General features: G+C 45.4%; 1 protein-coding gene across 1 annotated transcript in view; it reads right to left on the reverse strand.

Annotated features, from left to right (window-relative positions):
- LOC126987033 (homeobox protein abdominal-A homolog) overlaps positions 1-27,047 on the reverse strand; it is a 27,914-nt gene extending 867 nt beyond the window's left edge. The window contains exons 1-2 of the mRNA XM_050843684.1: positions 24,505-27,047; positions 472-638 (exon numbers count right to left, since the gene is read on the reverse strand). Of these exons, the coding sequence (XP_050699641.1) occupies positions 472-638; positions 24,505-25,231 (894 nt within the window). The 5' untranslated portion in view covers positions 25,232-27,047. The remainder of the gene's footprint in view (positions 1-471; positions 639-24,504) is intronic.
- Positions 27,048-27,260: the final 213 nt, after the last annotated feature.

Genomic DNA, 27,260 nt, shown 5'->3' on the forward strand with positions numbered 1-27,260 from the left:
TCGTATTTTAAAACATTTCGTCGCCCAAGTTCACATATTTGACATGGCTTTCGTAGGAGCTGTAGGCCTTTCCAGGGGTAGTTTTATGACCCTGGAGGTAGCCTGACCCTTCTTCTGTGCCATGAACCTTAAAAAATACTCATGAAAAATAGATTGAGCCACTCTTTGACCTTTAGAAATAGTTGATGTGAGAAGCGATGGTGTCTTAAAATACGGCCCTATGTGTTTGAGAAGAGAAAAGGAGTGTGAGGAAAGGCAAGTAAAGAGAATAGATGAAAAGGGTAGAAGAAGCAACAGAGGGAGACATCTTCATATTATTTTTCATTCTCTCATACTCATATTCATAATGCTCCTCCTCCTCCTCCTTTTCCTCCTCCTCCACCTACAATTACATCTACTACTACTACTACTACTACTACTACTACTACCTCCTCCTCCTCCTCCTCATCATCATCATCATCATCCCCATACCTGTCTCTCGGTGAGGTCAAGCGAGACTGCAATTTCGTATCGGCGGAGTCTGGTGAGGTAGTTGGAGTGCTGGAACTCGGCCTCCAACTCCCTTATCTGGTGCTTGGTGAAGGCCGTGCGCTCCTTCCGCGGCTTGCCCAGCAGGTCCGCCCCCTTCAGACTGTCTTCTGAGGAGGGAGAGGGAGAGAGAGAGAGAGAGGCTGAGTCAGTAACGTTGTGGCTGAGGGAAGGGAGGGAGAATACAAGGATGAATTAGTATCGGGCTTCGGGGAGATGACAGAATGGGGGGGATGGATAGGGGTTAGGTGGAGAGGAGATGGAAGAGCTTGAGAGGGGAATGATAGGGAGATAGGAGATTGAGAGGGAGAATAAAATATTGCGAGGGAAATGAGAGGGAGATAGGAGATTGAGACCGAGAAAAAAAGGAGATTGGGACGGAGAAAAATAATATTGGGAGGGAGAATTGGAGATTGAGAGGAAGGAAAACAATGGAGAGAAAAAAAGGGGATTGAAGTAGAGGAATAAAAATGAAGAGAGAGAAAAGAAAATAGAGAGAAAGAAAAAGAGATTGGGAGGAAGAAACAAATAATGAACAGAGATAGGAAAAAAAAGGAGAAGGGAAAGGAAACAAAAAGTATGGAAAAGGAGGAAATTAAAAGGATATCAAAGAGAATGAGGAAGAAAAGGAAAGAGAGAAGGTGAAGAAAAGGTGGGATGCCAGTAACGTAGATTTTCTTACTTAGTATTTTCTTAAACTTTTATTTCGTTAATCTATATTTTGTTAACCTTTATTTTGTTCATCATTATTCGTGGTATTTATCGTTTTATTTCCTCCACGTTTGGTCTTAACCCGGTAGCAGCGACGGGCCAAATTTGTGCCATGATTTAACCCCCCCAAAATAGATGATACATAAACTAATCACAAATGCTTTGATATATATTATGAAATGGTTTGTGTGAGTGATGATTTTTTCTCATTTTTCTCGCTTAGAGGGGCCATTAAGAAACATGATCCCCGCTGCTACAGGGTTAAGGAAGGATAGATCACTAGAGGCAGGGAGAGAGAGGTAGAGAGAGAAGAAAAATGCAGAGAGGAGGAAAGGGAGAGAAAAAAAGGAGAGGCAGGAGAGGAAGCAGACTGAGGGAGGAGTGGAAAGCAAGAAAAAAAACATGTAGGAAAGAAGGAGAGAGAGAGAGAGAGAGAGAGAGAGAGAGAGAGAGAGAGAGAGAGAGAGATAGTCAGGCAGAGAGAGTGTAGCATATCATTAGTGGTGGACAGTCCATCAGCCTCATTTGGCCGGGCTAAGGGCTGGGGGGCTGGGGGCGGCGCGGGGCGGGTCACAAGGAGCACTGCGCATTATTTGAAGCAGCGCAAAGGAGGCCGCCGATGCGCTGCCCCTCTCCACACAGACTTAGGTTAGGTTAAGTTTAGGTTAGTTTGGGTTAGGTTAAGTCAAGGTTAGGTAAGGTTAAGTTTGGGTTAGTTTGGTTAGGTTAAGTTTAGGTTAGTTTAGGTTAGTTTGGTTAGGTTAAGTTTAGGTTAGGTAAGGTTAAGTTTAGGTTAGTTTGGTTGGGTTAAGTTTAGGTTAGGTAAGGTTAAGTTTAGGTTAGTTTGGTTAGGTTAAGTTTAGGTTAGGTAAGGTTAAGTTTAGATTAGTTTGGTTAAGTTAAGTTTAGGTTAGTTTGGTTAGGGTAAGTTTAGGTTAGGTAAGGTTAAGTTTAGGTTAGTTTGGTTAGGTTAAGTTTAGGTTAGGTAAGGGTTTTAGGTTAGTTTGGTTAGGTTAAGTTCAGGTTTGGTAAGGTGAAGTTTAGGTTAGGTTAGGTTAGGATAGGTCAGGTTAGGTTAAGTTTATGTATTGTTTGATTTTTTTTTATGAGAGTAACAGTAACACCTAATACCATTGTCATCACTGAATCGCTGTAACACCGCTCGTAACACACTCAGTTCGTCTCCCACTCAAAGAAAACGTAGATAACAACTATATGCGTAACGTCATTTTCGTCATAAACTAAATTTTGTGATGGCCTTTTCTTATCAGTCAGCCAGACCTTATTCTTTATTTTCATTATTATTATTATTATTATTATTATTATTATTATTATTATTATTATTATTATTATTATTATTATTATTATTATTATTATTATTATTATTATTATTATTATTATTATTATTATTATTATTATTATTATTATTATTATTATTATTATTATTATTATTATCATCAATTTTAAACTTTATCCACTTTATCTTATTTATCATGATGAACCCTACTTATCATATCATACCATATCAGATTTTTGCCTTTTCTGTGGCGTAAAATTTGCATCTGTGCGATTATTATTGTTGCTGTTGATAATGATGATGGTAGTAGTAGTAGTAATAATAGTAGTAGTAGTAATAGTAGTAGTAGTAGTAGTAATAGTAGTAGTAGTAGTAGTAATATTAAGAGTTATATATTCTCCAAGCTTTTCCTCTTTGCAATCCTTATCTCAATACAACAAAAAAATTTAACGCTCTCAGTCCGAGCCAGAAATATGCCGCCCAGCTGTGTGTGTGTGTATGTGTGTGTGTGTGTGTGTGTGTGTGTGTGTGTGTGTGTGTGTGTGTGTGTGTGTGTGAGTGTGTGTGTGTGTGTGTGTGTGTGTGTGTGTGAGTGTGAGTGTGTGTGTGTGTGTGTGTGTGTGTGTGTGTGTGTGTGTGTGCAGAAGAACAATGGGGTGCCAGCCGTTACAAGCACCCATGGCACTCTAACCCGGATGTCAGTGCCGCGTCCGGGTGGGGGTTGGCACTGGGGGAGAGAGAGAGAGAGAGGGGAGAGGAGGGAGAGGACGGGGGAGGGGGGGGGGGTCGGGAGGAAAGGGAGAGGGGACGAATATAGTATGGTGAAAGGGAGGGGTGAATGGAGGAAAGGAGGAGGAGGAAGAGGAGGAGGAGGAGGAGGAGGAGGAGGAGGAGACAAAAGAAAAAGGATGCACAAGAATTTACTTACACAAGAGAGAGAGAGAGAGAGAGAGAGAGAGAGAGAGAGAGAGAGAGAGAGAGAGAGAGAGATTAAACGCCACAATCATGGGATTAGATGCGAGAAAACAATAAATGAAACAAGACTCTTCAAAAAATAGTGTGGAGGAGGAGGAGATGGGAAAACATGACGAGGAGGAGGAGGAGGAGGAGGAGGAGAGCGTGCGATTTGGAGGAAAAGAAGTTAGATAAGAAGAAATGTTGGAGTAGTACGAATAGGAGGAGGAGGAAGAGGAGGAGGAGGAGGAGGAGGAGAAAGAAAATAAAAAGGAAAACGAAGTGTCAGTATTAGCAGGAGGAAGAGGAGGAGAAGGAAGAAGGAAAAGGAGGAGAAGGGAAATTATTAGTAGCATTAGAGGAGTTCAAGAAGAAAGAGGAGGAGGAAGAAGAGGAAGAGAAGGAGGAGGAGGAGGAGGAAAATAAGCAGATACAAGAAAAGTACGATTAGAAGGAGGATGCAGAGAAGGAGGACACAGAGGAGAAGGAGGAGGAGGAGAAGGAGGAGGAGGTTATGGGTACGAGGTTGACAGAAGGTCGCGAGTAATCCCCTGAACAAACATAGTCTCCCCCAATCGCATCCATTCTGACCGTGCGTGCTGTCCTATCCTTGCGGGCATCTCTCTCAGCCCTCAGTAAGCCATCACCTGACACCCTGCATACAGCAAACAGAGGAGTGACTCACGTTGAGGGAAGATAGAGGTCGGTACCTTCAGACGCTTGCACCCCTCGCATCAACTACTTTCAAAGACCAAAAAGGAGATTTATTGGGTTCTCTTTAGTGTTTTTCTTGGTTCGTGGTACAGAAGAAGGATCAGACTGGCAAATTGGTCATCAAACTAGCCTTGGAAATGCCCCAAACTCCTACCTAGAAAGCCTTGTCAAATATGTGTGCTTGGGCGGTGAAATGTTTAAGATTATAACCCAGAGAGGGACGTAGGAGAAAGAGAAGATGGAGAAGATAGAGAGGATGTGTAGGAAAGAAGAGTGAGTGAAGAAGTGCATGGAAAGAAAAGAGAAGAAGAAGAAGAAGAGTAAGGAAAGTATGATAGACGGAGCAACAGAAAGAGACAGATAAGGACAGTAAGCCATCACCTGACACCCCATGCATACCGTAGACAGACCAGGAGTGAGTCACGCTAAGAGACGAAGGGGGAGGCTCGGGTGGCAGGGAGACACGCTGTTCCGTCTTTCCTTACGCAGACACTCCAAAAAGATTTAACACACAAGCTTTATTTTATTATTTTGTTCTGAGTTATTTTTTGGGGTGTTGGGTGTGGGTGTGGCTGAAGAAGAAGAAGAAGAAGAGGAAGAAGAGAAAGAACAAGAAGAACAAGAAAAGGAGAAAGAAGATAAAGCAGAAGGGAAAAAAATGAAGAAGAAAACGAGGAAAAGAAGGAGAAAAGGAAAAAGAAAAAGAAGAAGAAAAAGAAGAAGAAGAAGGAGAAGAAGAAGTAGGAGAGAGAGAGAGAGAGAGAGAGAGAGAGAGAGAGAGAGAGAGAGAGAGAGATCACCAACATTTCCCTTTCAACTTTCCTCTTCCTTCATCATTTCCCCATCATCTTCCTCCCTTCTCTCTTCCTCACTTCCCTAAAAAAAGAGGGCGGGACGTGAGGCAAGGATCGTGACCCGTATCAGTGTCAGGAGTGCCAGATAAGGGGAGTGCCAGCTGGTGTCACTCCCTCACGTGAAGGTTGAGGTACAGTGTAACCAGCGCCACCTGTTGAAATCTGTTGCGTTTTTTTTAGAGTAAAGAAAATATTAAACAGTAAACAGTAAACAGTGTAGGAAACAACAAAAAAAAAAAAGACGAAGAGAATCACGAAATGAGAAAGGGAAAGAATATAGTCGTGTGTGTGTGTGTGTGTGTGTGTGTGTGTGTGTGTGTGTGTGTGTGTGTGTGTGTGTGTATCGTTTTAAAATTCTTCACATCCTCTTGTTTCGTAACCATTTCTCTCTCTCTCTCTCTCTCTCTCTCTCTCTCTCTCTCTCATTTACTCTATCCCCCTCTCTCTCCCTCTCACCCCCACTCCAAAAGGCCCATAAAAGGCTGGCCGGGTAAACAAGGGGAGGGCTGAAGGGGGGCACTTAAGCATGTCTCGTCGTTCACACAATCTCACGCATCTCCAAGTACTGTTGTTACGGCGAGTCAGAAGCCGCCTCGACCCACCGCAGCCAGCCACCGATCCTCTACGTCATGATCTTGATAATTGTGTGTAATTGGCGAGCGCCGTGATGAAGAGGAGCAGATTGTGGCGTTCCTCAAGGATCTGTGGTGCCCTGGATTTCTTAGATTTCAGAAGATAATGTGTGCTATAGTTTGGCCGGCGTGAATACATTAAACGCTTGGTGGTCCGCTTGGTGGTGTTGGGAGACGTGTTTACTTGTACTCTTTGTCTCGAATCTTTATATAGAGAGGATGCAGGACTAAATACGCTCTTCGAATCTTTATTTAGAAGACGCAGTGGACAAATCCTCTTCGAATCTTTACATACATAGGATACAGGATAAAGTTTTGGCTTCTTCATGAAAGGGAAATAAATTCAAGGTGGATTTGTAGTAGATTTAATAGACATAGAGGAAAAAAATACAGAAAAAATATAGAGAATAGAGATAGAGGAGATAGTCGCTTGTGAGGATGCTGTGTTTGTAAGGAGGCTTGTTCACCTATACTCTTTGTTTTCAATATTTGTATAAAGAGATGCATAACTAAATATACTCTTAGAAGCTTTATATTGAGACGATGCAGAACATATAGCCTTCGAATCTTAATATAGAGAGGGTGGAGGATTCCTCTTCGGATCCTTATGTAGAGAGGATGCAAGATACAGTACACAATGTTCGAATCTTTATATACATAGTTTTGTTTTTGTTTTTGTGAAGAATAAAAAATAGAGCGAAAAATTAAAGAGGGAAGAAAAGTCACAAAGCTAATTATATCCATCTCTCTCTCTCTCTCTCTCTCTCTCTCTCTCTCTCTCTCTCTCTCTCTTCCATCCTTTTTTTTTTCCCCTTCCCTTATTTTTCCTCCTTTTTTTCCTCCTTATAATAGTAGCGAATGAGAGCAATTGGTTGGCGCGGGGAAATTGACCATGAAGCGACGTCATATGAAACGCAATACACACACTCTCTCTCTCTCTCTCTCTCTCTCTCTCTCTCTCTCTCTCTCTCTCTCTCTCTCGCTTCTCAGAATGTCGTTGGTCGCTTTTTTTCTTTTTTTCTTTTTTTTTCTGATTCGTCTTTTGAAATGTGGATAAATATAGCTTCCTCGTGTTGTTGTTGTTGTTGTTGTTGTTGTTGTTGTTGTTGTTGATGTTCTTGTTCTTCCTCCTCCTCATCATCCTTCCCTTGTTCTTGTCTTTGCTCTTTTTTTTTTCATTACAATTTTCTTTTTTTTCTTCTTTTTTGTTGTTTTTCTATTTTTGTTTTGCAGTGTTCAGTAATTAACTGTCTGTCTGTCTGTCTGTCTGTCTGATTCTCTCTCTCTCTCTCTCTCTCTCTCTCTCTCTCTCTCTCTCTCTCTCTCTCTCTCTCTCTCTCTCTCTCTCTCTCTCTCTCTCTCTCTCTCTCTCTCTCTCTCTCTCTCTCTCTCTCTCTCTCCTCCTCCTCCTCGTCCTCCTCCTCCTCCTCCTCCCCATAATTCTTCCCCGGGGTGTTGAGGAAGACGGGGAGTGAGTGTCGGGGATGTGACGGGAGCCTTATGTTGATGTAGCTGAACTCCTCCCCCTCTCCCCCCTTCCCCATCTCCCCCCTACCCTTCAACCCCTCCTCTTCCTCCCCTCTGACTGCTGGCCAACTGCATCCTGGTGGGGGTGAAGGGAGGGGAGACTGGAGGGACATGGGAGGAAAGAGGAGAAGGGGAGGAATGGGAAAAAGGAAATGGGGAGGTAATCTTTCTCTTCCTCTCCTCCGATACTCCTCCTCCTCCTCCTCTTTTCTCTTCCTCTCTCTTCTTCTTTTCTTCTCTTCTTATCTCTTCTCCCATCTTTAGCATTAACGACATTCTCCTTATTTTTCTTGGTCTTTTTCTCTTCTCTCTTATCTTTCTCTTCTCCCTTTCTCTTTTCCTCCATTTCCTCCTCCTCTGACAGCCTCCTCCTCCTACTCTTCTCTCTTTCTCCTCCTTTTATCTTGGTCTCCTTCTCTTCCTTCTCCTTTCTTTTACTTCTTTTCTCTTCTCCTCTTCTCTTTCTTCTCCCTCCTCTTCTCTTTCTCTCCTCCTCTTTCCTTCTCGCCCTAACGATATTAATTTTACTCCTCCTCTCCTCTACTGTCTCTCCCTCCCTTCCTTTTCTCTCTCTCTCTCTCCTCCCTCCCCCCCTCTCCCTCTCTCCCTCGAGCATTAACTATATCCTCTTAATGACACTGCTATGTCACTCCGGGCGGCGAGGAACCAGAAGGAGACGCAACAAAAAGAAATCTAAAAAAAGCGAGTGGCCGCAAAAACTGGCTCTTGTGCCCGGGTCGTGCTCAGCGCCTGGCCCTCTGACGTTGCCGTGACGCGCGTGTGACGTCAGCGGGGCGAGGACTCAGGTGGGGGAGGCAAAAACAAAAGAGGATGTCGGCTTGGGTTACGCCGCAGATGGGTAATCACGCCATGTTGCCGACTTGAGACTTAGCTTGAGTTGACGCTTGGAAATGTGATGGTCTCGAGGCTCTCTTGTCCCCTTCCCCTCTCCTGCCCTTCCTTCCCTCCCCTCCCCTTCTCTCCTATCCATTATACCTCCCTTCTACCCAACACCCCTCCCTCCCCTTCCCCTCTCCTTCCCTTCCTTCCCTCCCTTTCTCTCCTTCCCATTATACCTCCCTTCTACCCGACACCCCTCCCTCCCCTTCCCCTCTACTTCCCTCCCTTCCCTCCCCTCCCCTTCCCTCCCCTTCTCTCCTTCCCATTATACCTCCCTTCTACCTAACACCCCTCCCTCCCCTTCCCTTCTCTTCCCTTCCCCTCCCTTCCTACCCTTCTCCTACCCACTTCCCCATACTCCTCCCCTCCCTTCCTACCCACTGTGCCTTCCTTCTACCCAGCTCCCCTACCTTCCCCTTCCCTTCCCTGCCTACCCATTCTGTCTCCCTTCTACCCCATCACCTTTCCCTTCCCTTCCTGTCCTACCCAACCCACTGCACCTCCCTTCTAATCATCACCCCTCCCCCACACCCCGTTCATTCCCTCCCCTTCAACTCAGCTCCCCTCCTCAACAGCCCTTTCCTCTCCCCTCCCCTCCTATCTACTGTATACCTCCACACCCAGCTGCTCTCCCCTCCCTTCCCTTTTCTTTCCCTTCCCCTCTCCCCCTCCCCCCCTATGTTCACAGTACCAGGATGTCGATGTTGTTGTTGATTTTGTTCTTGTTCTTCTTCTTTATATTACTTGTTCTTCTCTTTCTCTCCTTTTTTTCCTTCCTCCTCCTCGTCCTCCTCCTTCTCCTCCAACACAACCTCCTCCTCCTCCTCCTCCTCGTCCTCCTTCTCCTCCAACACCACCACCTCCTCCAACTCCTCGTCCTCCTTCTCCTCCAACACCACCACCACCTCCTCCTCCTCCTCCTCCTCCTCCTCCTGGTCTCATGTGGCGTGCAAGCAGGAGTAAGCGGGCCTCAAATAATAAGGAATGCTAATAAGATGATCGCGCCAAGGATGGGATTTGCGACAGATTTCCTTGGCGGGTTGTTGTTGTTTATTTATGTTTTATTTTATTTATTTATTTATGTATGTATTTATTTGTTGTTGTTGTTGTTGTTGTTGTTGTTGTTGTTGTATTGGTCGCTTTAATTTTTCTTCCTTTTTCTTCTTTTTTCGCTTTCTCTTTTTCTTCCTTCTTTCTGTGTTTTATTTTCCTTATTTTTTTTTCGTTCTTGTTCTTCCTAGTTCTTCTTGTTCTTCTTTTTCTTCTTTATGTCTCAAGTTGTTCTCTTTCTCCTCCTCCTCCTCCTCCTCCTTGTCGCTGTTTTCTTGTTTCTTCTTCTTCTTCTTCTTCTTCTTGCTCTTCTTCTTCTTCCTCTTCTTGTTCTGCTTGTTCTTCATCTTTTTCTAGTTCTTGTTCTTGCTCTTTTCCTATTCCTCCTCCTCCTCCTCCTCCTCCTCGTCCTCCTGCACCGTCTGACTCACACCCTCTCCCCCTGTCCCTCCTCTTCCTCCTCGTTTCCCCTCCTCCACCTCCTCCTCCTCCTCCTCCTCCTCCTCCTCCTCCTCTCTACGTGACTCCCGAGGCATTTCTTCTTTGTGGTAACGAGGGCTTTAGATTCTCTCTCTCTCTCTCTCTCTCTCTCTCTCTCTCTCTCTCTCTCTCTCTCTCTCTCTCTCTCTCTCTCTCTCTCTCTCTCTCTGCCCCCCCCCCTGGATTAAGGCCACGGCGCCCCCCTGTGTGTGTGTGTGTCGCGTCTCACAGGTTGTTGACACCCTTAGAGGAGGAGGAGGAGGAGGAGGAGGAGGAGAGCAGTAAGGTTGTAAGGAGTAAATGAAGAGAGGAGTAAATAGTTAGCCTTGTCATCTTTTTTTTCTTCTTTTTTTCTTTACTTTCTTCATATTTTCATCTTATATATTTCCTCCTATCTCCTCCTCCTCCTTCTCCTTCTCCTCCTCCTCCTCCTCCCCACACCTGTCACGCACCTGTCACACGCCCTCTGGTGGCCGCGGGACCTAAGTAGTTTGTGTGGTCGAGATAAGGACTCAAGGATCTCATAACAATCTCATCCTTCCTTCCTTCCTCCCTCCCTCCCTCTCTGTCTCTGTCTCTTTTTTTTCTCTGTCTGTCTCTCCCTCTCCCTCTCTCCCTTTCTCTCTGTCTCTACATTTATCTTTTTACTGTCTCACCATCTGGTTCTGAGCCTATAAGTACATCAATTGCTCAGAGATTAATTTCATTTCTGCTACTCTTTTCACTCCTCCTCCTCCTCCTCCTCCTCCTTTTCCTCCGCCTCCGCCTCCAGTGCAACAGGCCGAACGTAGAATAAAAATTACGTTCTGCCTGTAGCGCCTGTAGGCTTTCTAGGTGGGGCCTGCTGGTCGGCAGGCATGAGTTTACAGCTGCGCCTCCTGCTTGCCTCATGCTGCCCCCGGATCTCATCTTTGCTCCTCTTCTAGAGAGAATCCAGAGTCCGGGTTGATAGGATGTCTTCTGCGCCCGCATGTTGACCACTCAGCCACCGCCGTTGTTGTTATTGTTGCCGTTTGTTGCATGTGACGTTTATAAAAAGCACAACCACACAGGTCAGCTTTTACTTCGATACATAAATTCCGGGGACAAATAACAGACTCTGGACCTGCGCGGGACACAGCGAGAGCAGGAAGAGGAAAATTACCCTCCTCAAAAACACCAGCACCGCAGAGGGTCGCCAGAACTGGAGGAGAGGTACGCGAGGGAGTCGCCAGAAGAGGGCGGGGAATGGAGGGAGGGGGGCGGTGGAAGCCAAGAGGAAAGGCGCTGAAAAACCGGAGTGAAAAACAAAACAAAACAAAAAAATATCTGAGGTGTCCGATGTCAGCGTGGCGCCTATTAAGTGTTGCTGATGTGTTGCACAGCCGAGACGATGTTGCGTGAAATGGCCATAAAAGAAAGGAATGCGAGGGAGAGAAGGGGGAAGGGAGGGAGGGAATGAGGGGAGGTGAAGTAGGGAGGGAAGATGAGGGAGGTGAGGGGAGGGAGGGGAAGGAAGGTGAGGGAAGGAGGGAAAGTGAGGGAGGTGAGGGAAGGATTGTAGGTGAGGGATGGGAGGGAGGAAAGGTAAGGAGGGGAGAGTTGGGAGCGGAGAGACAGTAAGAGGGAGAGAAGTAAGGGAGGGAAGTAAAAGGGAAGCAAGGGAGAGACGAAATAAAAGGAATTGGAAGGGAAGGAAAAGAGGGAGCAGATGTTGAAGGGAGAGGGAGGGGGTAAAGGAAAGGTGGGAGAGGAGAATGGATAAGGAGGGATAATGGGAGAGGGAGGATAATAAAAGGAGAAAGAGGGGAGAGATTTAATGAAAGAAATATGAAGGGAAGGGGAAAAGGGAGGGTGTCGTGAATGGGTCTAGGGCAAAAGGGTGTTTTTCTCTCCCTTTCTCCCTGATCTGTTTTTCGCTGTTTGTGGCCCTTAAGTATAATGAAGGGGCCGCTGCAGGGTTCAATCTCCTTTCCCTGTGATGTGTGTGTGCCTCGCTGCCTTCACTCTTCCTGGAGACGAGGGAAGAATTGATTCGCGGCTTTTTTTTGGATATTATTTGTATTCTTATTTAGCTTGACTTATGAATAACTAAAAAGTCGCTTTGTGAGGTTGTTCATCCGTCCCCATATATTATTATAATTTCTACGCAGCTATGTATTACTACCACTGCTACTACTACTGGTACTACTACTACTATTTCTACTGCTACCATCTTTTATTCACGTTCCACAATCATGAAGAGAGATTGAATGACCAAGAACTCACTTATCTCCTCAAATACCTGCTTCTACCCTCTTCTCAAGCCCCGAAGGAAGTAAGGTCGCATTGAACCCTTAGCTTAGAAGAACGAGGTCATACATTGCCAATCAGAAGCCAGTCTCTCTTCTTATACCTCCTTGTAACCTCTTCTCGCAATCTCACATAAGTAAGAAGTGAACCCAAAAGAGAGGTCAAAGCCTGCCGGTACCCAGTCTCTCTTTTTACGGTACATCTTCTTATGCTTTCTTTTCGAACTCTCCCAAAGAAGTGAGGTCGTAGCCAGTGAACCCAATAGCGAGGTCATGTATACAGCCAGTCAGTCAGCCAGCGCGTGCATGGTTCATGGGTACACGCTAAAGGCTGAAGACCTCCTGACCAGGGTGAGGGACCGACCGGCTCTCCTCCTCCTCCTCCTCCTCTTCACGGCCTTACTCGCGTCAGTGCTGATTGGCTGCTGATAAGAGTTTTCCGAGTAATCAAAACCAGATGGAGCGAGAGAGAGGGAGAGGGAGAGGGAGAGTGAGAGTGAGAGAGAGATTGACATACAGATAGATAGACAGAAAGAGACGAAAAAAACACACAAAATAAAATAGAAATGAAAAATAACCTTCAGTCAATCACATATCACCACCACCATCACCACCATCACCAACAACCATCACCCACCAACACCTCTTCCGGGAGCCCAACAGACAGACAGACAGACAGACGGACGGAGGAACAGCCGGGGCCCCCACACACGCCCTGCCCCACGCCAGTCTCCCTCCCTCGCTGTTTGTCCTGCGGCGCGCGTCTGTCCTCGCCTCCAGACAACACAGGGCCAGTTTCACAGTTCCCCATGATGGGTTAGTAAGCTCCCAAACCAATACCAGAGCCTTCGAAATTCCCTTGTATAGTGTCTGGTGATTATATTTAAGTTCGCAAATTTGATGAAACTATACAGGAAAAATCTTGTGTATTTAGGGTGGCATCGAAGACCTCACCATTTTGGATTGTATGGGATTCTATAGTTTGGTTCGGGCTGTTACGAAGACACTGTGTTGGACTGTGGAATCGGCTCTTAGTCCTCTCCCTCGCCTCCTGATCATCCTTATTCCGCGATACTGTATACCATCCTCTTCCTCTCCTTTCCCTCCCTCCTTCCCTCTCCCTTTCTCTTTCTCTCTTTCTCTTTTCTTCCTTTCTCTCTTCTCCCTTTCAGACTGTATGCCGTCCCCTCCCTCCCCTTTAACCTCTCCCTTTCCTTCACTTCCTTTTCCCTCACCTTCCTTTTCCTCTCTCTCTCTCTCTCTCTCTCTCTCTCTCTCTCTCTCTCTCTCTCTCTCTCTCTCTCTCTCTCTCTCTCTCTCTCTCTCTCTCTCTCTCTCTCTCTCTCTCTCTCTCTCTCTCTCTCTCTCTCTCTCTCTCTCTCTCTCTCTCTCTCTCTCTCTCTCTCTCTCTCTCTCTCTCTCTCTCTCTCTCTCTCTCTCTCTCTCTCTCTCTCTCTCTCTCTCCTCTCTCTCTCTCTCTCTCTCTCTCTCTCTCTCTCCCTCTCTCCCTCTCTCTCTCCTCACTTTCTCTCCCTCTAAGACTATACCACTCCTCCCCCTCCCTTCTCCCTCTCCCTCCTTTTAATTATTAAGACTGATTTAATTACTATATCAGGGAAGCTTGTTTTTCTTTGCTTAATTTTTGTTGTTTTTATTCATAGAGTTCCTTTTTTTGTGTGTATTTAGTGACACTCGAATAATCTGCCGTGAACCCTTCCCTTCCCTCTCCGGTGCCGTCACATCAAGACTGATTTACTCGATGCGTGACAGGGGACGCTGTTTTTCTGCTTAAGTTTCCGTGTTTTGATTTATAATGTTTCTGGCTTTGTGTTGTTAGGTTGCGATTCCTCTGAAATAATACTGAAGTAACAACAAAACTGCTTGTATTAAGGATGATGATAATGGTTGTAACGACGATGAGTACGAAAAGCACCAGTATAATTTTGCATTTTTATTTTCGTTTTGGTTTTATTGGAAAATGTATTTATACCGAAACCTTAAGGGGTTCGGCGAGAGAGAGAGAGAGAGAGAGAGAGAGAGAGAGAGAGAGAGAGAGAGAGAGAGAGAGAGAGAGAGAGAGAAAGGTGAGTAACACTGGTCAGGAAACAGCTGGGAGGTTATTAATTAGCGACCAGGTGACGAGGTGACACACGCACAAACAAACAAGCCCGTCTACTACTACTACTACTACTACTACTACTACTACTACTATTACTACTACTATTACTTTTCCACCTGTTGCATCTCAAGGAGCAGTAATATATCCGTTAACACACGCATACATTACACCTTCCCTCCCTCCCTCCCTCCCTCCCTAGCGTCATATTCCTGTCTGAGGGGGAAATATTTGACGGGAGAAACCATTGTGGAAACTGTACTCTTGTTGATGGTATCCTCGTGGAGTCTGCTGGCGAACTTGGTGGAGAAGGTGTTGGAGGGGAGGAGGGGGTGATTGTGGTGTGTGGGTGTGGGTGGGTGGGTGGGGGGGTCTGTGTGTCTGTGGGGGGGGAACTTTTTTATTTTTATTTATTTATTTATTTACTTTATATATTTTTCAATTTCATTTTCATTTATTTATTTGATTTCTTAATTCATTTTTATTTATTTATTTATTTTTGTGTGTCTAGAACGTTGAAGGTGACTCATGTTCTAACCGTTATTAATATGTTTTTCCTCTCTTTACAGCCGAGCGTCCAACAAGTGTGTGCGTGTGTGCGTGCGTGTGTGGAGCTTCACGTTCACCATCATCACGTGAAAGGTAAATGGCGCAGACAACAGTATATTTTGTAGTGACTTGAATGCTGTATTTTTAACCCTGGTACTTAAGCGGGGTAGAAAATACGCCAAGATTTTGTTTTCGCGTGCTCCCTGCGAGGCCCATAAGTTGGCGCCGATGTGGTAGTGCGCCATATTCTTCAACATTTCGGCGCCCAAGCTCACACATTTGACAAGACTTTCGTAGGAGTTTCGGGCATTTCCAGGGGCAGTTTTTGTGACCCTTCCGGTAGTCTGACCCTCTTCCTGTACCATGAACGTAAACAATCACTCATGAGAGCCCGACTGATCCTCTTTTCGGACTTTGGAAATAGTTGATGTGAGAGATGGAAGCGTTTGAGAATTCCGACCAAGCTTCTCAGCGATAGTCACATCTACACCTCGATTTGTTCACAGTGCAGGAAGCAGCTCAATGGCAAAAATATATAAGTAGATAATAAAGTTTGCTAATCACTGCTCCTGTAAAGAAAGTAGAGATAGTGGCAAAAAAAGAGGTCAATATCGGATGGAGTATTAAGTCATATTGAAAATCTTAGTGTTTATTACAAGTTTTTTGAGTTGCATCTAATGTATTTTGTTTTTGTTAGTCCCCATTTTTGCTTAAGTGGCATAATTCCTAGTTGGCAACCTATTTCTTTTTCTCCTTCCAAGTACTCTTCTGACTCATCGAGGGTGTATCACAGGTCAGGTTGAGTTGCGCAGTTGTGGCTCAGTTTTCTTGGGAGGTAGATGTCGCTTTGGCCTTCTGGGGTGTTCAGTCACCCCACCAGACTAACGGAGGTATGTTTTTATGATTTATGTATTTTTTTTTCCAATGTGAAATGTAAATATGTAGATATAAGTGCTTATTATGTTTATGTTGCCTACTCTGTGATATGAATATTTAATAAAATGCTACCCTTTGTGTGTTATAGTATTTTTGTTTTGTTTTTTATCATTATGTATGGATTTCTTATTTTATTATTTACAACTTATTTCTCTTTCATTCTTGTAAATATGAGCTTAGCCAATGTAACCTCTTTCCATTTTTTCAGTCACAAGATGGATGACGATGCAGAGATGAGGAGGATTCGGAAGATGTTGGATGAGGTAGAAGTGAGTAGCTCAGAAGACGAAGACAGTGTGGGAGGGGATGTTCCTGCCTCCGACAGTGAAGGTGAAGAAGATTACCTGGAAGAGGATTTGCATGTTCCTGACTCTGACTGTTGTGAATCAGACCCGGATGATCTACCAGACCAGACCCAAAAGAAAAAGCCAAAAATTGAGGGATGGAAGGGAAAAGATAAATTAACATGGCGGAAGAAGAATGTTCCTGAATTACTAAGTCGTACCCGATCTAGCAATGTTATCAAACTTACACCAGGACTAAAAGGACCAGCTCAAAATGCAAATTCTCCTGCAGACTTTTGGGGACTCTTCATCACGCCAGAAATGATTAGTTTGTTAGTATAGCATATTAACTCGATGATCGCTATGCAGACAGGGCAGTATGCTTAGTCCTTCAGAACAAAAGACACTGATGTTTATGAAATGAAGGCACTGATTGGCCTGCTTATGTTAGCTGGCACATATCATGCTCGCAGGCTGCACCTTGCTGATATTTGGAAAGCAGATGGTACTGGTATCGAGCTGTTCAGACTATGAGCCAGTTCGACAGTCCAACCCAGTCATTGTAAGCGCTCAGTTCTTCCTATGTATTCCTATGTATATTCTCCACAATGATCCGCTATTTCTATTCAATACCAGATACTAGAGAGATTTCCCGTGTGGTTCCCGTGCGGTTTCCTAAAATTTCCTCCTTTTTATATCGACGCCAAGCACTAGACAAGGAATTTTCGTAGTATTTCGTGTTTGGTTAGGGAGCGTACGAACTTGCTGTAGTGGACTGTAAAACTGGCACTTAGTCACTGAATCGCTTTCGTCTTCTGTTACGTTGTCTACGATTTGACGACAAAGCAACACGCGAGGAAAGAAAGAAGGTGGATAAGCTTGCCCCAGTTAGACAAATATTTGAGATGTTTGTAGAAAATTGCAAAAAGAACTACACCCATCAGAATTTGTGACTATAGATGAAATGTTTGTAGCCTTTAGGGGCCATTGTTCTTTTAGGGCCAAATTTAGGCAATATATCCCCAGTATTTTGTGACTAAGAATGCATATTGTGTTAATTTTTTAATGTTGATATTCACTATAGGTATTACAAAATCACAAAAACTGGTGTATTCTGTGGGTATTTTCAAAATAAATGTGACCTGAATTGAAGTTTTCGTAATTTTTCATTAGTTTTATCATTTATTTTATTGCATTATTTTATATTAATTTCAACCAGCTGCAAGTGCTTCAAATGTTCAGCAGGGATTGTAGATATATCCTGAACCAACAGTATGACCATATGTTACATAATGATAACGCTATAAACATTTTTGTATTACGGTGTGTAAGTAAATACCCCAGGGAACTAACCACGTTTGGAAACACCAGCAGACTAACGCAGGGGTAAAAAAAAGCAAACGATATGCCAGTACAGGAGCTGTACTTGTCGTATATTACTTTAGATTCAGTTTTTTATTATAACTTTATTTTTATCTTTATTTTATGTTTTAGATATACAAGTACGGAAGTTGTATTTTCATATATTTCTTCAGATCCACCGCTCTTTTATTGCAACTTTATTCTTATCCATTATTTTATTTACATATTTTCTATTTAATTCCGTGGGAGTGGTAACGTTGCTCAGCACAGTTTAAGTGTTCTACGGTTAACGGGAGTCTGTCTGCTACCCGTCCACCGTCACCGCCTGTATTCTGCCTTTCTGTCCATCACCTTTCAACACGGGACGGTAAATGACGCAATGTGTAGTGTGTTTCTGAAGGAGTTTAAGTGTTCTACGGTTAACGTTAGTCTGTCTGCTATCCGTCCACCGTCACCGCCTGTATTCTGCCAACACAGGACGGTAAATGACGCAGTGTGTAATGTGTTTCTGAAGGAGTTTGGAGTGTGTGTTTCTCCTTGCCATGTGTACCTCTTTATACACACTGCGTTATCATTGGCGTGGTTTGAGCGGCCCCTTGCGTGTGACAGGTGCCGCTAACATCAGTGGGAGTCTGTAATTATGGACATGTTTTTACCTTGTTCGTGCGTTGAGATAGTTTGAGGTGGTTCCGTTAACAGTGCTATCAGTCTTGGTGGGGTTTGGTCTCCAGTTTTTGTTGTTTGTTTGTTTTTCCTCAGTGTTATCGCGTGAGGAGTTTCATATGTTTGTTTTTTACCATCGGGGAATGCATCTTTTGTTGCTTTATTGAGCCAGGAGCTTTATTTCCTATGTACTAACGAGGAATGTATCTCTGGTCATTTTTTCGTCAGTGTTTTTGCCTAAGGGGTTTAACTTGTTTTGTGCCAGAGAGGAATGTATCTTTCATAACTTGGATGTCGCCTCGATGCTTAAAATTTACTGCTCTGAGACTCATTGAACATTCCCCGGCATACATGTAAACTAAATGGGGGTATGAGTGATGTCGGCCGTGTCTCAAGCTCTCCCTTACCAAGATATGTCATTTATTACCAACTCAGAAACCAACGGCAGCTTCCAAACCGCTTTTCATATTCGTTAAATTCCATATCATTCACTTCTATTATTATTATTTTTATTTTTTTGCTTTTTTACGTCTTAATATCACTGAAGGAAAATTAATATGTTTAGTGAAGCTCCTGACCCCACTCTCCCCTAAAAGTAGTTCGTGGAAAGCTCTTAGGGCGCGGGGTCCGGACACTGATGCTGCTGGCAAAACGGGAAGTGAGGACAAGTAACGAGGAATGCGCTTACACAATACAATATCGTCTTGGCGCTCCACATCACGTTCTGGGCCAGATGTGTATGAAGTCTGTGACGAAATGCGGGAGATGTAAGCGATGATAATGTGTGCTCTTTATATATTAGGAGAGGCGGGGGCTGAGTGGTTAGCGTGCGGGCATGGCGTCCTAGAGCACCCCGCCCACATCTCTAGACAAACTGACAATTTTTAGTCACCACCGAGTTTCCTACGACGTACTCACATGCTCGTGAAGACTATACCTATCAACACCAAACTTTAGATTAACTCCCTAAAGAGGATAAAAAAATGAGCTCCAGGGGACAGAATGAACCAAGCAAGATGGTGTCACCCTGAAACACTTGCCTGCGCTATAACGGGCTGGGACCGACCAACAGACCCCATCAAGAAAGCCTACCGGCGCCATAGGCTAAACATAAAAAAATATGTGTCAGAGGCGAATCGGACTTTGGAAACACGTAATGAGAAATATTTCTAGATAACACAATATCGGCTTTCCGTTCAGCATGTCGTTCTGGACAAGTGCAAATAAACAATAAAGGAATAGGGAAAAATGCTCAATGATTGCTTGTTCTTTATATGTATGTCATAAGCGGGACTGAAAATGAGTGTAAGTAACGAGGAATGCTTTACTTTCGCTCAACATCACGTTTTGAACAAATGAGAGCAAACTAACAGAATCTGGGAGATGTACGCAGTGGTAATGTGGGTCATATTATAAAACATTTCGTCGCCCAAGAACACATATTTGACAAGGCTTTCTTAGGAGTTGTGGGCATTTCCAGGAGTAGTTTTATGACCCTGGTGGTAGTTTGACCCCTCCTCTGTACCGTGAACTTAAAGAAACACTCATTAGAACCCGATTGACCCTCTCTTTGACCTTTATAAATAGCTGATGTGAGAAGCGAAAGTGTCTTATAATACCAGGCTGTATGTCCCGTTTATAAGTAAGTGCATGTCATTAGCTGAGCGGGAAATGAGTAAAGTAACGAGGATTTCACTTACATAACACGATATCGCCTCGCCGCTCACCGTCACGTTCTGAGCCGCCACTGCGAGGAAACAGTAACTGGAGACGGGAGCTTCGACGGTCTGAAGTCTCGTGAAGTAGTGTGTTGTGGGGTAAACTATTAACACTATGGTTGGTATTATAAGACACTCGCTTCTTACATCAACAATTTCTAAAGGTCAAAGAGGGGGTCAGTCGGGTTCTAATGAGTGTTTCTTCAGATTGAGGGTACAGAAGAAGGCTCAAACTACCACCAGGGTCATGAAACTACTCCTGGAAAGGCCCACAACTCCTACGAAAGCCTTGTCAATTAGGTGTTCTTGGGATACGAAATATCTTATAACACGACCCTATGAGTCATGCGGGGTGCGTCTGGCAGGGTGTGTTTGCGGTGCTGTGCTTGAGGGTTAAATATTCTCTTACTATTCTCTTGTGATAATAGTTTTCTCGTCTGCGTGTTAGTAAGGCAACAGATTAAGATTTAGCACTCAGTTATTGCGTTGTCCCGTTGTGACTTGTTTTTTGTAAATGTTCGTGAAATAAAAAGACGGGCGTTGCTTAAGTTTCCTTCTGATACTCAAAAATATCATCCCGGCGTACCCTGTAGCAGCGGGGATCATGTTTGTTGATGGTCCCTCCAAGCCTCCCTCACACAAACCATTTCGCAATATATATCAAAGCATTTGTGATCAGATTATGTATCATCTATTTTGGGAGGGTTTATATCATGGCACAAATTTGGCCCGTCGCTGCTACACGGTAAAGCCACAGATTTGGCCCGTCGCTGCTACATGGGGTAAATCCTCAGTCTTAATACCCCGTTACTGCATCCGTCTTTACTTCCTCAACCTTTCCGTTACGTCACTAAGTCTTTTTTTACTCTCTCAACCTACCTATAACCCGTCTCTTAATCCTTTACTCTCCCAATCTTCCTACTCAGACACTATACGTCTTTCCTTACGTTCTCAGTCTCTCTACTTCGTCCCTGCAGCCTTCCTTACTCTCCCAACTGTAACATGACCCCGTGACGCCCTGGTGTGGGTTACAGAGGGCGGGTAGCGGCGGCGGCGGCGGTGTGGCGGGGGTAGCGGTAGCGGCGGCGGCACACTCCGGTCACACGCACTTTTTCCCCCGCTGTCACCCGCCGCCGCCCCTCACCGCCCTCGCCGCCGCCTCCTGTCCTGTTGCCTCGCCGCCTCAAGTCCACGCCGTGTCTTGGTGTTTATATTTTTCCTCTTCTTGATGTGGGTGTTTATTTTTTTTCCCCTCTTTCGGTTTCTATTGTATCGTGTTTCTCTCCTCGTTCGCCTTTCGTTCGTTGGATATTCCTTCTGTTATTCCCCTTCTTTGTGTTGGTGTGTTTTGCTTCCTCTCTCAGTTTTCCTTATGTCTTGTTTCTCTTTCTCTTCTTCCCTTTTTCCTCTTGCTTGCTGCCTATTTCTCTCTTTTATTCACGTTTATACCCTTCTATTCTTTTGTTCTCCTTCCCCTGTCTCCTGTTTCTCCTCTTATTTGTTGCCTGTTCTCTTTATTTATGTCTACCCTTCTTTCCTCTTGTTTCTCTTCCCCTCCTTCATCTCCATTTGCCTGGTCCTTCTTTTCCCTTTATTTTCCCTCTTCTTTCTCTTCTCCTCTTCCCTTTCTCCTCTCGTATGTTGCCTCTTCCTAATTATTCACTTTTATATTTCTATTTTCTTGTTTCTCTTCCCTCTCTCTGCTCTTACTTAAATTGTTCACTTCTCCCTTTGATTATATTAGTTCTTTGTTCCTTGTTCTTGTTTTGCCTTTCTTTCAGTTCATCGTTTCACCATTTTCCTGTTTTTCCTATTTATTCTTTCCTGCTTTCCCTGTTTCCTCTGCCTTCTGCATGTTTTCTTTCCTTTCTTTTCCCTCTTCGTTATTTGCGTCAAGGTTTTCTTTTCTCCTTCTTTCATCGCTGTCCCATTATTTCTCTGCTTCTCAGGTTTCCTCCCTTTTTTCTTAACCCTCTCCCTCCCTCTCAGCTCCGTTTCTCCTCTTCTCGTATGCTGTTTTAAATCTCCTCTCGTTTCCTATTATGTACTTCAACCTGTTCCTTCATTCTCATAACTTCATTCAATATTTTACCCTCTCATGTTTCTACTCTGCTATTTTTTTTAATCTCTCCTTTTCTGCTCCGTCTCACATCTTCTCTATCTCCGCTCTTTCCTCTGTTATATACTTCAACCTGTTCCTTCTTCCCTCACATCCCCATTCATTATTTTACCCCTTCTCATGTTTCTACTCTCATATTTTTCTTTACTCTCTCTCAGTACCTTTTCTTTCTCTCCTCGTATGCTGCCCTTATCTCCTTCCTATTCTCATCTTTTTGAAATCTCACCCTCTATCTGTTTCTTCTTTCCTCACAAACCCTTTTATTATCTTATCCTTTTCTCGTGTTTCCACCTTTGTTTTTCTTTCCTCTCCCTATCTCTCCCTCTCCCCCCTTCTCTCTCCACCTTTTCCTCTCACAGCATTAATTAGAACCTGAGAGAAGGGTCGTAGCGAGCATTAATGGATGTCGTTAGCGGCGGCGCGGGTCGGGTGCAGGAGGTGAAGGCGCGTCCGGCGGGGTAAGTGAGCGATGTGGGTGCCCGCTTACACGCCGCCGCCGGCTCAAGTGTCGCTTACAAATACCTTCCCCGCCAGCTGCCTGGGCTACTTTGCATGTGCGTCAGGGATTTTCTAGGGATTTTAAGGCATAATGACGCATCTTGTCTTATGCTATTTCAGTGCGATACATTTTTAAAACATTTCAAGACATTCTCATTTCTCTGTTTGTAGATTTTTTTTATCTATTTCAATCTAATTCAGTCTAAATCTAAATTTAAATTTCAAAAAGCATTTTCTGAGCATTTCAAGACATAATGATGCTGTTTTTCGTCATTTTTTCAGCACTGCGAGAAATTTTAAAAGCATTTTCATACCATTTCAAAATACAGTCACGCTATTGGTCGTTTTTCTTCCACTGTTCTTCCTGTCTTCCACACTGCAAGTCATTTTAAAAGCCTTTCAAACACAACAGCGCAGCATTGTTTCTGACTCGTGTTTCGTGTCGGACCCAAGGAAAATGTGATGCATGTAACCCTAGACGACACTATAATACCCTATACGCTCTTGTTAAGGCGTGCATGATTCTTCTAAAGGCATCCGAGACACAATGGCGAGGGTTTCTTTCTATAACCCAGGTTATGTGTCGTCCCCAAGGAAAACATTTGTCCTTGTGGAGCATGCAACCTAAGACTCCACGATACTACCCTTCACGCTCTTGTTGAAGCGTCCGTGATTCTTTAAAAACCTCTAACACACAACAGCGAGGTTTTCTTTCAATAACTCGGATTTAGTGGCGTCCCCAAGGAAAATATTTGGGGCCGGATTATTAAACATTTCGTTGCCCACGTTCACATATTTGACAAGGCTTTCGTAGGAGTTTGGGGCATTTCCAGGATTAATTTTATGGCCCTGGTGGTAGTTTTATCCTTCTTCTGTGCCGTGAACCTAAAGAAACACTCATTAGAACCTGAATGACCCCCTCTTTGACCTTTGGAAATAGCTAATATGAAATGCGAAAATGTCTAATAATACCGATCTTGGCCCCGCTGTAACCTTATGCGACTCAATGATTCGCAACACGTCCTTGATTCTTCTAAAGGCATCCAAGACACAATGGCGGGGTTTTCTTTCTATAACCCGTGTTTCGTGGCGTCCCCAAGAAATATATATGCCCCCGCTGTAACCTTAGGCGACTTAATAATTCACAACACGTCCTCCATTCTTTTAAAGGCATCCAGGACACAGTGGCGAGGTTTTCTTTCTATAACCCGTGTTTCGTGGCGTCCCCAAGGAAAATATTTGTCCCCGCTGTAACCTTAGGCGCCGCAATAACACGCCGCGCGCTGTTTCTTTCTTAATGCGTCAGTGAAAACAGTGCGCCGCTGTTTTTCTTGCGCTGATATGTTTACTGAGACGACAGTTCGGGGGGTCACCTTACCGCGGCCCGAGGACTGTCTGGGGAGGGAGGTTAGTCTGTACACCTGACTCTGGAGGGGTGGGCTGAGGGGAAGTTAGAAGGGAGGTTAGTCTATATACACCTGACTCTGGAGGGGTGGCTGAGGGGAGGTTAGGCACGCAGTAGGAAGGGAGGTTAGTCTGTACACCTAACTCTGGAGGGGTGGCTGAGGGGGGGTTAGGCACGCAGCAGGAAGGGAGATTAGTTCATACACCTGACTCTGGAGGGGGTGGGCTGAGGGGGGGTTAGGCACGCAGTAGGAAGGAAGGTTAGTCTGAACACCTGACTTTTTGAGGGGGTGGGTTGAAGGGAGGTTACGCACGAGGGAAATTAGTTCATACACCTGACTTGAGAGGGAGTGGGAAAGGAAGGTGAGGCACGGGGGAATGTCTGTCTGCAGTCTACACAGCTGACTTTTGAATAGGTATAGCTTCAAGTGTGGCTTAGGGAAGGGAGGTTGGTCACGTACGTTCACGAAAGCTCAGAGGAAAGGAAATTCTACACACCTAAATTATTATTCGGTGGGTTCAGAATAGGTTAGTCATGTAAGTTCAGAGGGAAGAAAAGAAGGAAGATATAGGATGCACAAGAACAGGAGATGATGAGGGACGGGTCAGTCTATACCCGTGGCAGCTTATAGGAATTAGCTGTTTGCCATCTTTCCTCCCTATCCATAAACCTTTCCAGTCTACAATTAAAAGTTTCTCCGACACCAACATCTACTACAAAGCTATCTGATACCCTTCCCATCATCCACTCGTTTACAAGTTTCCGCCGATCCTTTTTATACCTGAATTCATCCAACTTACACGCATTCAGTTATTCAGGTCAAGTATTTGATCAATATTCCCTTTGTTGTTAATAATGTGGTTAGGCACAGCACAGGGACAAGATTTGCACCTGTGGCAGACTGGAGTTGAGGCAGGTAAGATTAGCGGCTCCTTACCTGTGGACTCATTAGGCTCCTGCGTCATCTCCGCTCGGGGCTCAGACACCAGGGAGCCAAGGGAGGTGAGCACATCCCCGGTGAGGCCCGCAAAGCCCATCTCCCCGGCCGTAGGGATGGGCAGGAGGGGGCTGAGGGCGGGGGTGTGATGGTGGTGGTCGGTGCAGGCCGCGGCGGCACTGGGCAGGACGGAGGTCAGGCTGGCTAGGTCGTCGGTAGGCGGGGACAGGCTGCTGAAGGTGGTCACGTGGCCCGGGGGGAGGTAGGCGGCTAGGGACTGCGCGTTGGAGGTGTAGTGCCCGACGGAGGTGAAGTGAGGCAGGGGGTGGAGGACGGCGTGCGGGGAGGAGGTCGGGGAGCCGCTTCCGTCCGAGGGTTGGTCACTTTCCGGGGTGAGCGGCGCGGGGTACTCGGGCGGCGCGGGGTAGTGGCTGTAGGCGAGGTCGTGGCCGGAGTGGAGGGCCTCGTGTGGTGTAGGAGTCCGCGGGAGGATGGGCGGGAGGCCGTACTCGACGAAGGACGAGGAGAAGAGCCCCCCGTAGTCCCTGGTGATGTCTGTGCTCTCTTGGAAGCCCCAGTCGGCCCCCGGGAGAAGACCTGGGTAGGGGGAGGTCCGGGATGGCTCTAAGGGTGCAAGGGTGGCTAGAGAGGACCCCAGGGCCATCATGCTCCCGCTGGTGGCCACGGGGAGGGCCATGCCGCCCCCGCCCATGATGGTCTGGTCCATGGCGTGGCCTGGAGGGTGTCTGTGAAGTCTACGGGGTGACAGACTGGTAGCAGGGTCTTGTTGCCTTGTATATCTTTGCAGGGAGGTGTTCGTTCGTTGGTGCTTGTGTGTGAGAGAGAGGAAGAGAGGAAGAAAGAGGCGTGGAAATCGGTGTTATTGTAGCGAGAGTCTGAGGGCTGTCCTAGGTCCGCGGATGATCACTGAATCCATTGCAGCACTAAAGCATGTCACTCTTAGGCACTCTCACTGAAGATGTCACTACACGAGGGTGATTAGACACTGTAGCAGTATTTTTCTTAAGTGTACGAGTTAGAGATGGATGGTCAATATTAGTAGCGTTGAAGCGTTGAAGCTGAAGTAAGTTTTAGTATTTCAAGTGTTTCTGTTTAGTGTTAAGTACCAGTGATCATTTCTTCAGTATTTTCTTTCGCTGCGTTCGTTGAAGCATAAGTAAGTTTCCGTATATCAAGTGTGTCTGTCTTAGTGTTTCGTATCAGGGACCGTTTCTTCAATATTTTTTTCGCTGCAAGCGTTGAATCATAAATAAGCATCCATATTTCAAGTGTTTCTGATTAGCGTTTAGTATACCAATGATCGTTTCTTTACCCCACACACGGAGAATGAGGCACCAGGAACCACCCTTCGGAACGCCAGCAAGTATAATCACAGCTGCAGTTCTCCCAACACTTGGTGATGCGCACTAGTGGCCGGAGCTCGCTAAGAACACGCCACCGCTGTAAGAGTCACCAGTACCTTCACCACCAGTACCGTCTGCCCTTCGTAATCCCTGGAGGTGTGTGAGAGTACCCGTGGCCGTCCTGAGGTACACCAGCACTTGGCGAGGAGCACCGGTGTAGCCAGGCCTCCAGAAGCACCAGTTACCGCTCTCAGAGTCACGAATAGCCACCAAGACCTTCAACACCACCTCTGACGACAGGAAATTGTGCGGCGACCTTGACTGACGCGAAGATCCGCCTGCCACCACCACCACCACTGCCTCAGGGACCTCAACACTCCGGCGGCGCAAGAGAGCGGGGCGCTGAGGGGAACCACCGGCCAAGCGAGGGTATTGTGGCACTCCAAGCCGCCCCTCGCCCCTCGCCCGGCCCATCCCAGTGCCAACGGGGCGGGGCATCGCTGACGTACATTCCCATTCCGCCAATCGCCTCGCCGCGTCGCTACACCGTTCAGCCAATCACTAATGTGTTTGAGCTCTGATATGAATCCTGAGCGCTCATTGGCCGCCGAGGGGAAAGATCAACAAGTGGGTCTCCCTCCCCGGGGCTCTGACAACCTGAATACTTGTACCCGCCCTTCCTCCTCCTCCTCCTCCTTCTCCACCTCCTCCTCCTTCTCCTCTCCTCGCCGTCTCGCTGCCCATGAGGAAGTATCGATGCTGCCCGCCCGCCAAGCAGCCTCCGACGCCCTACAGCCAAACACACTGAGGACTTGAGCCGTCTTGGTCGTTTGGTATCTCGTTACGCGTTACTGTTCGACTTCTTTGAGACAACCCCCCTGAAGGAAAGGCGTGATTTTTGCCGCATGCATATTTCCTTAGGGCTTGGAGAAAAAAGAAGGCTCCTCATACCATCTATCAGACAATACCTTTATATCTCTGTCTGTATCTATATTCGGTCATTCGCTTGGTTCTTTGCGGTTGAGGTTGACTGATTGTTGACTGGTTCAGCGTCGATCCTGTTAAGCTGGTCCGGTAAAGTGAAAAGAAAGTCAAGTAAAGCGTAATTTGGCTTAAGGGAAAAAGAATCGTTCAGGATTATTTGTGAATATTTAAAATCTTGTTGCGTAACCGAATATGCTCTCGAATAATGATTTTGATATTCATAATTCTAACTATATATTATTCCTACTATTGGGAATTTTAAGATAGCCACAGATAGATACGCTGGCTTTTAGTTAATTATTTTGAATTTTGTGAGAGTGAATTATGAGCCAGAATTACAGTTACAGATACATGGGTTAGATTTATTTAATTTGGTTTTGACTTCTGTTAGAGTGAATCCAGTAACAG

Source organism: Eriocheir sinensis, chromosome 63 (assembly GCF_024679095.1).
Source record: "Eriocheir sinensis breed Jianghai 21 chromosome 63, ASM2467909v1, whole genome shotgun sequence".
In the NCBI taxonomy this organism is placed as follows: Eukaryota; Metazoa; Arthropoda; class Malacostraca; order Decapoda; family Varunidae; genus Eriocheir; species Eriocheir sinensis.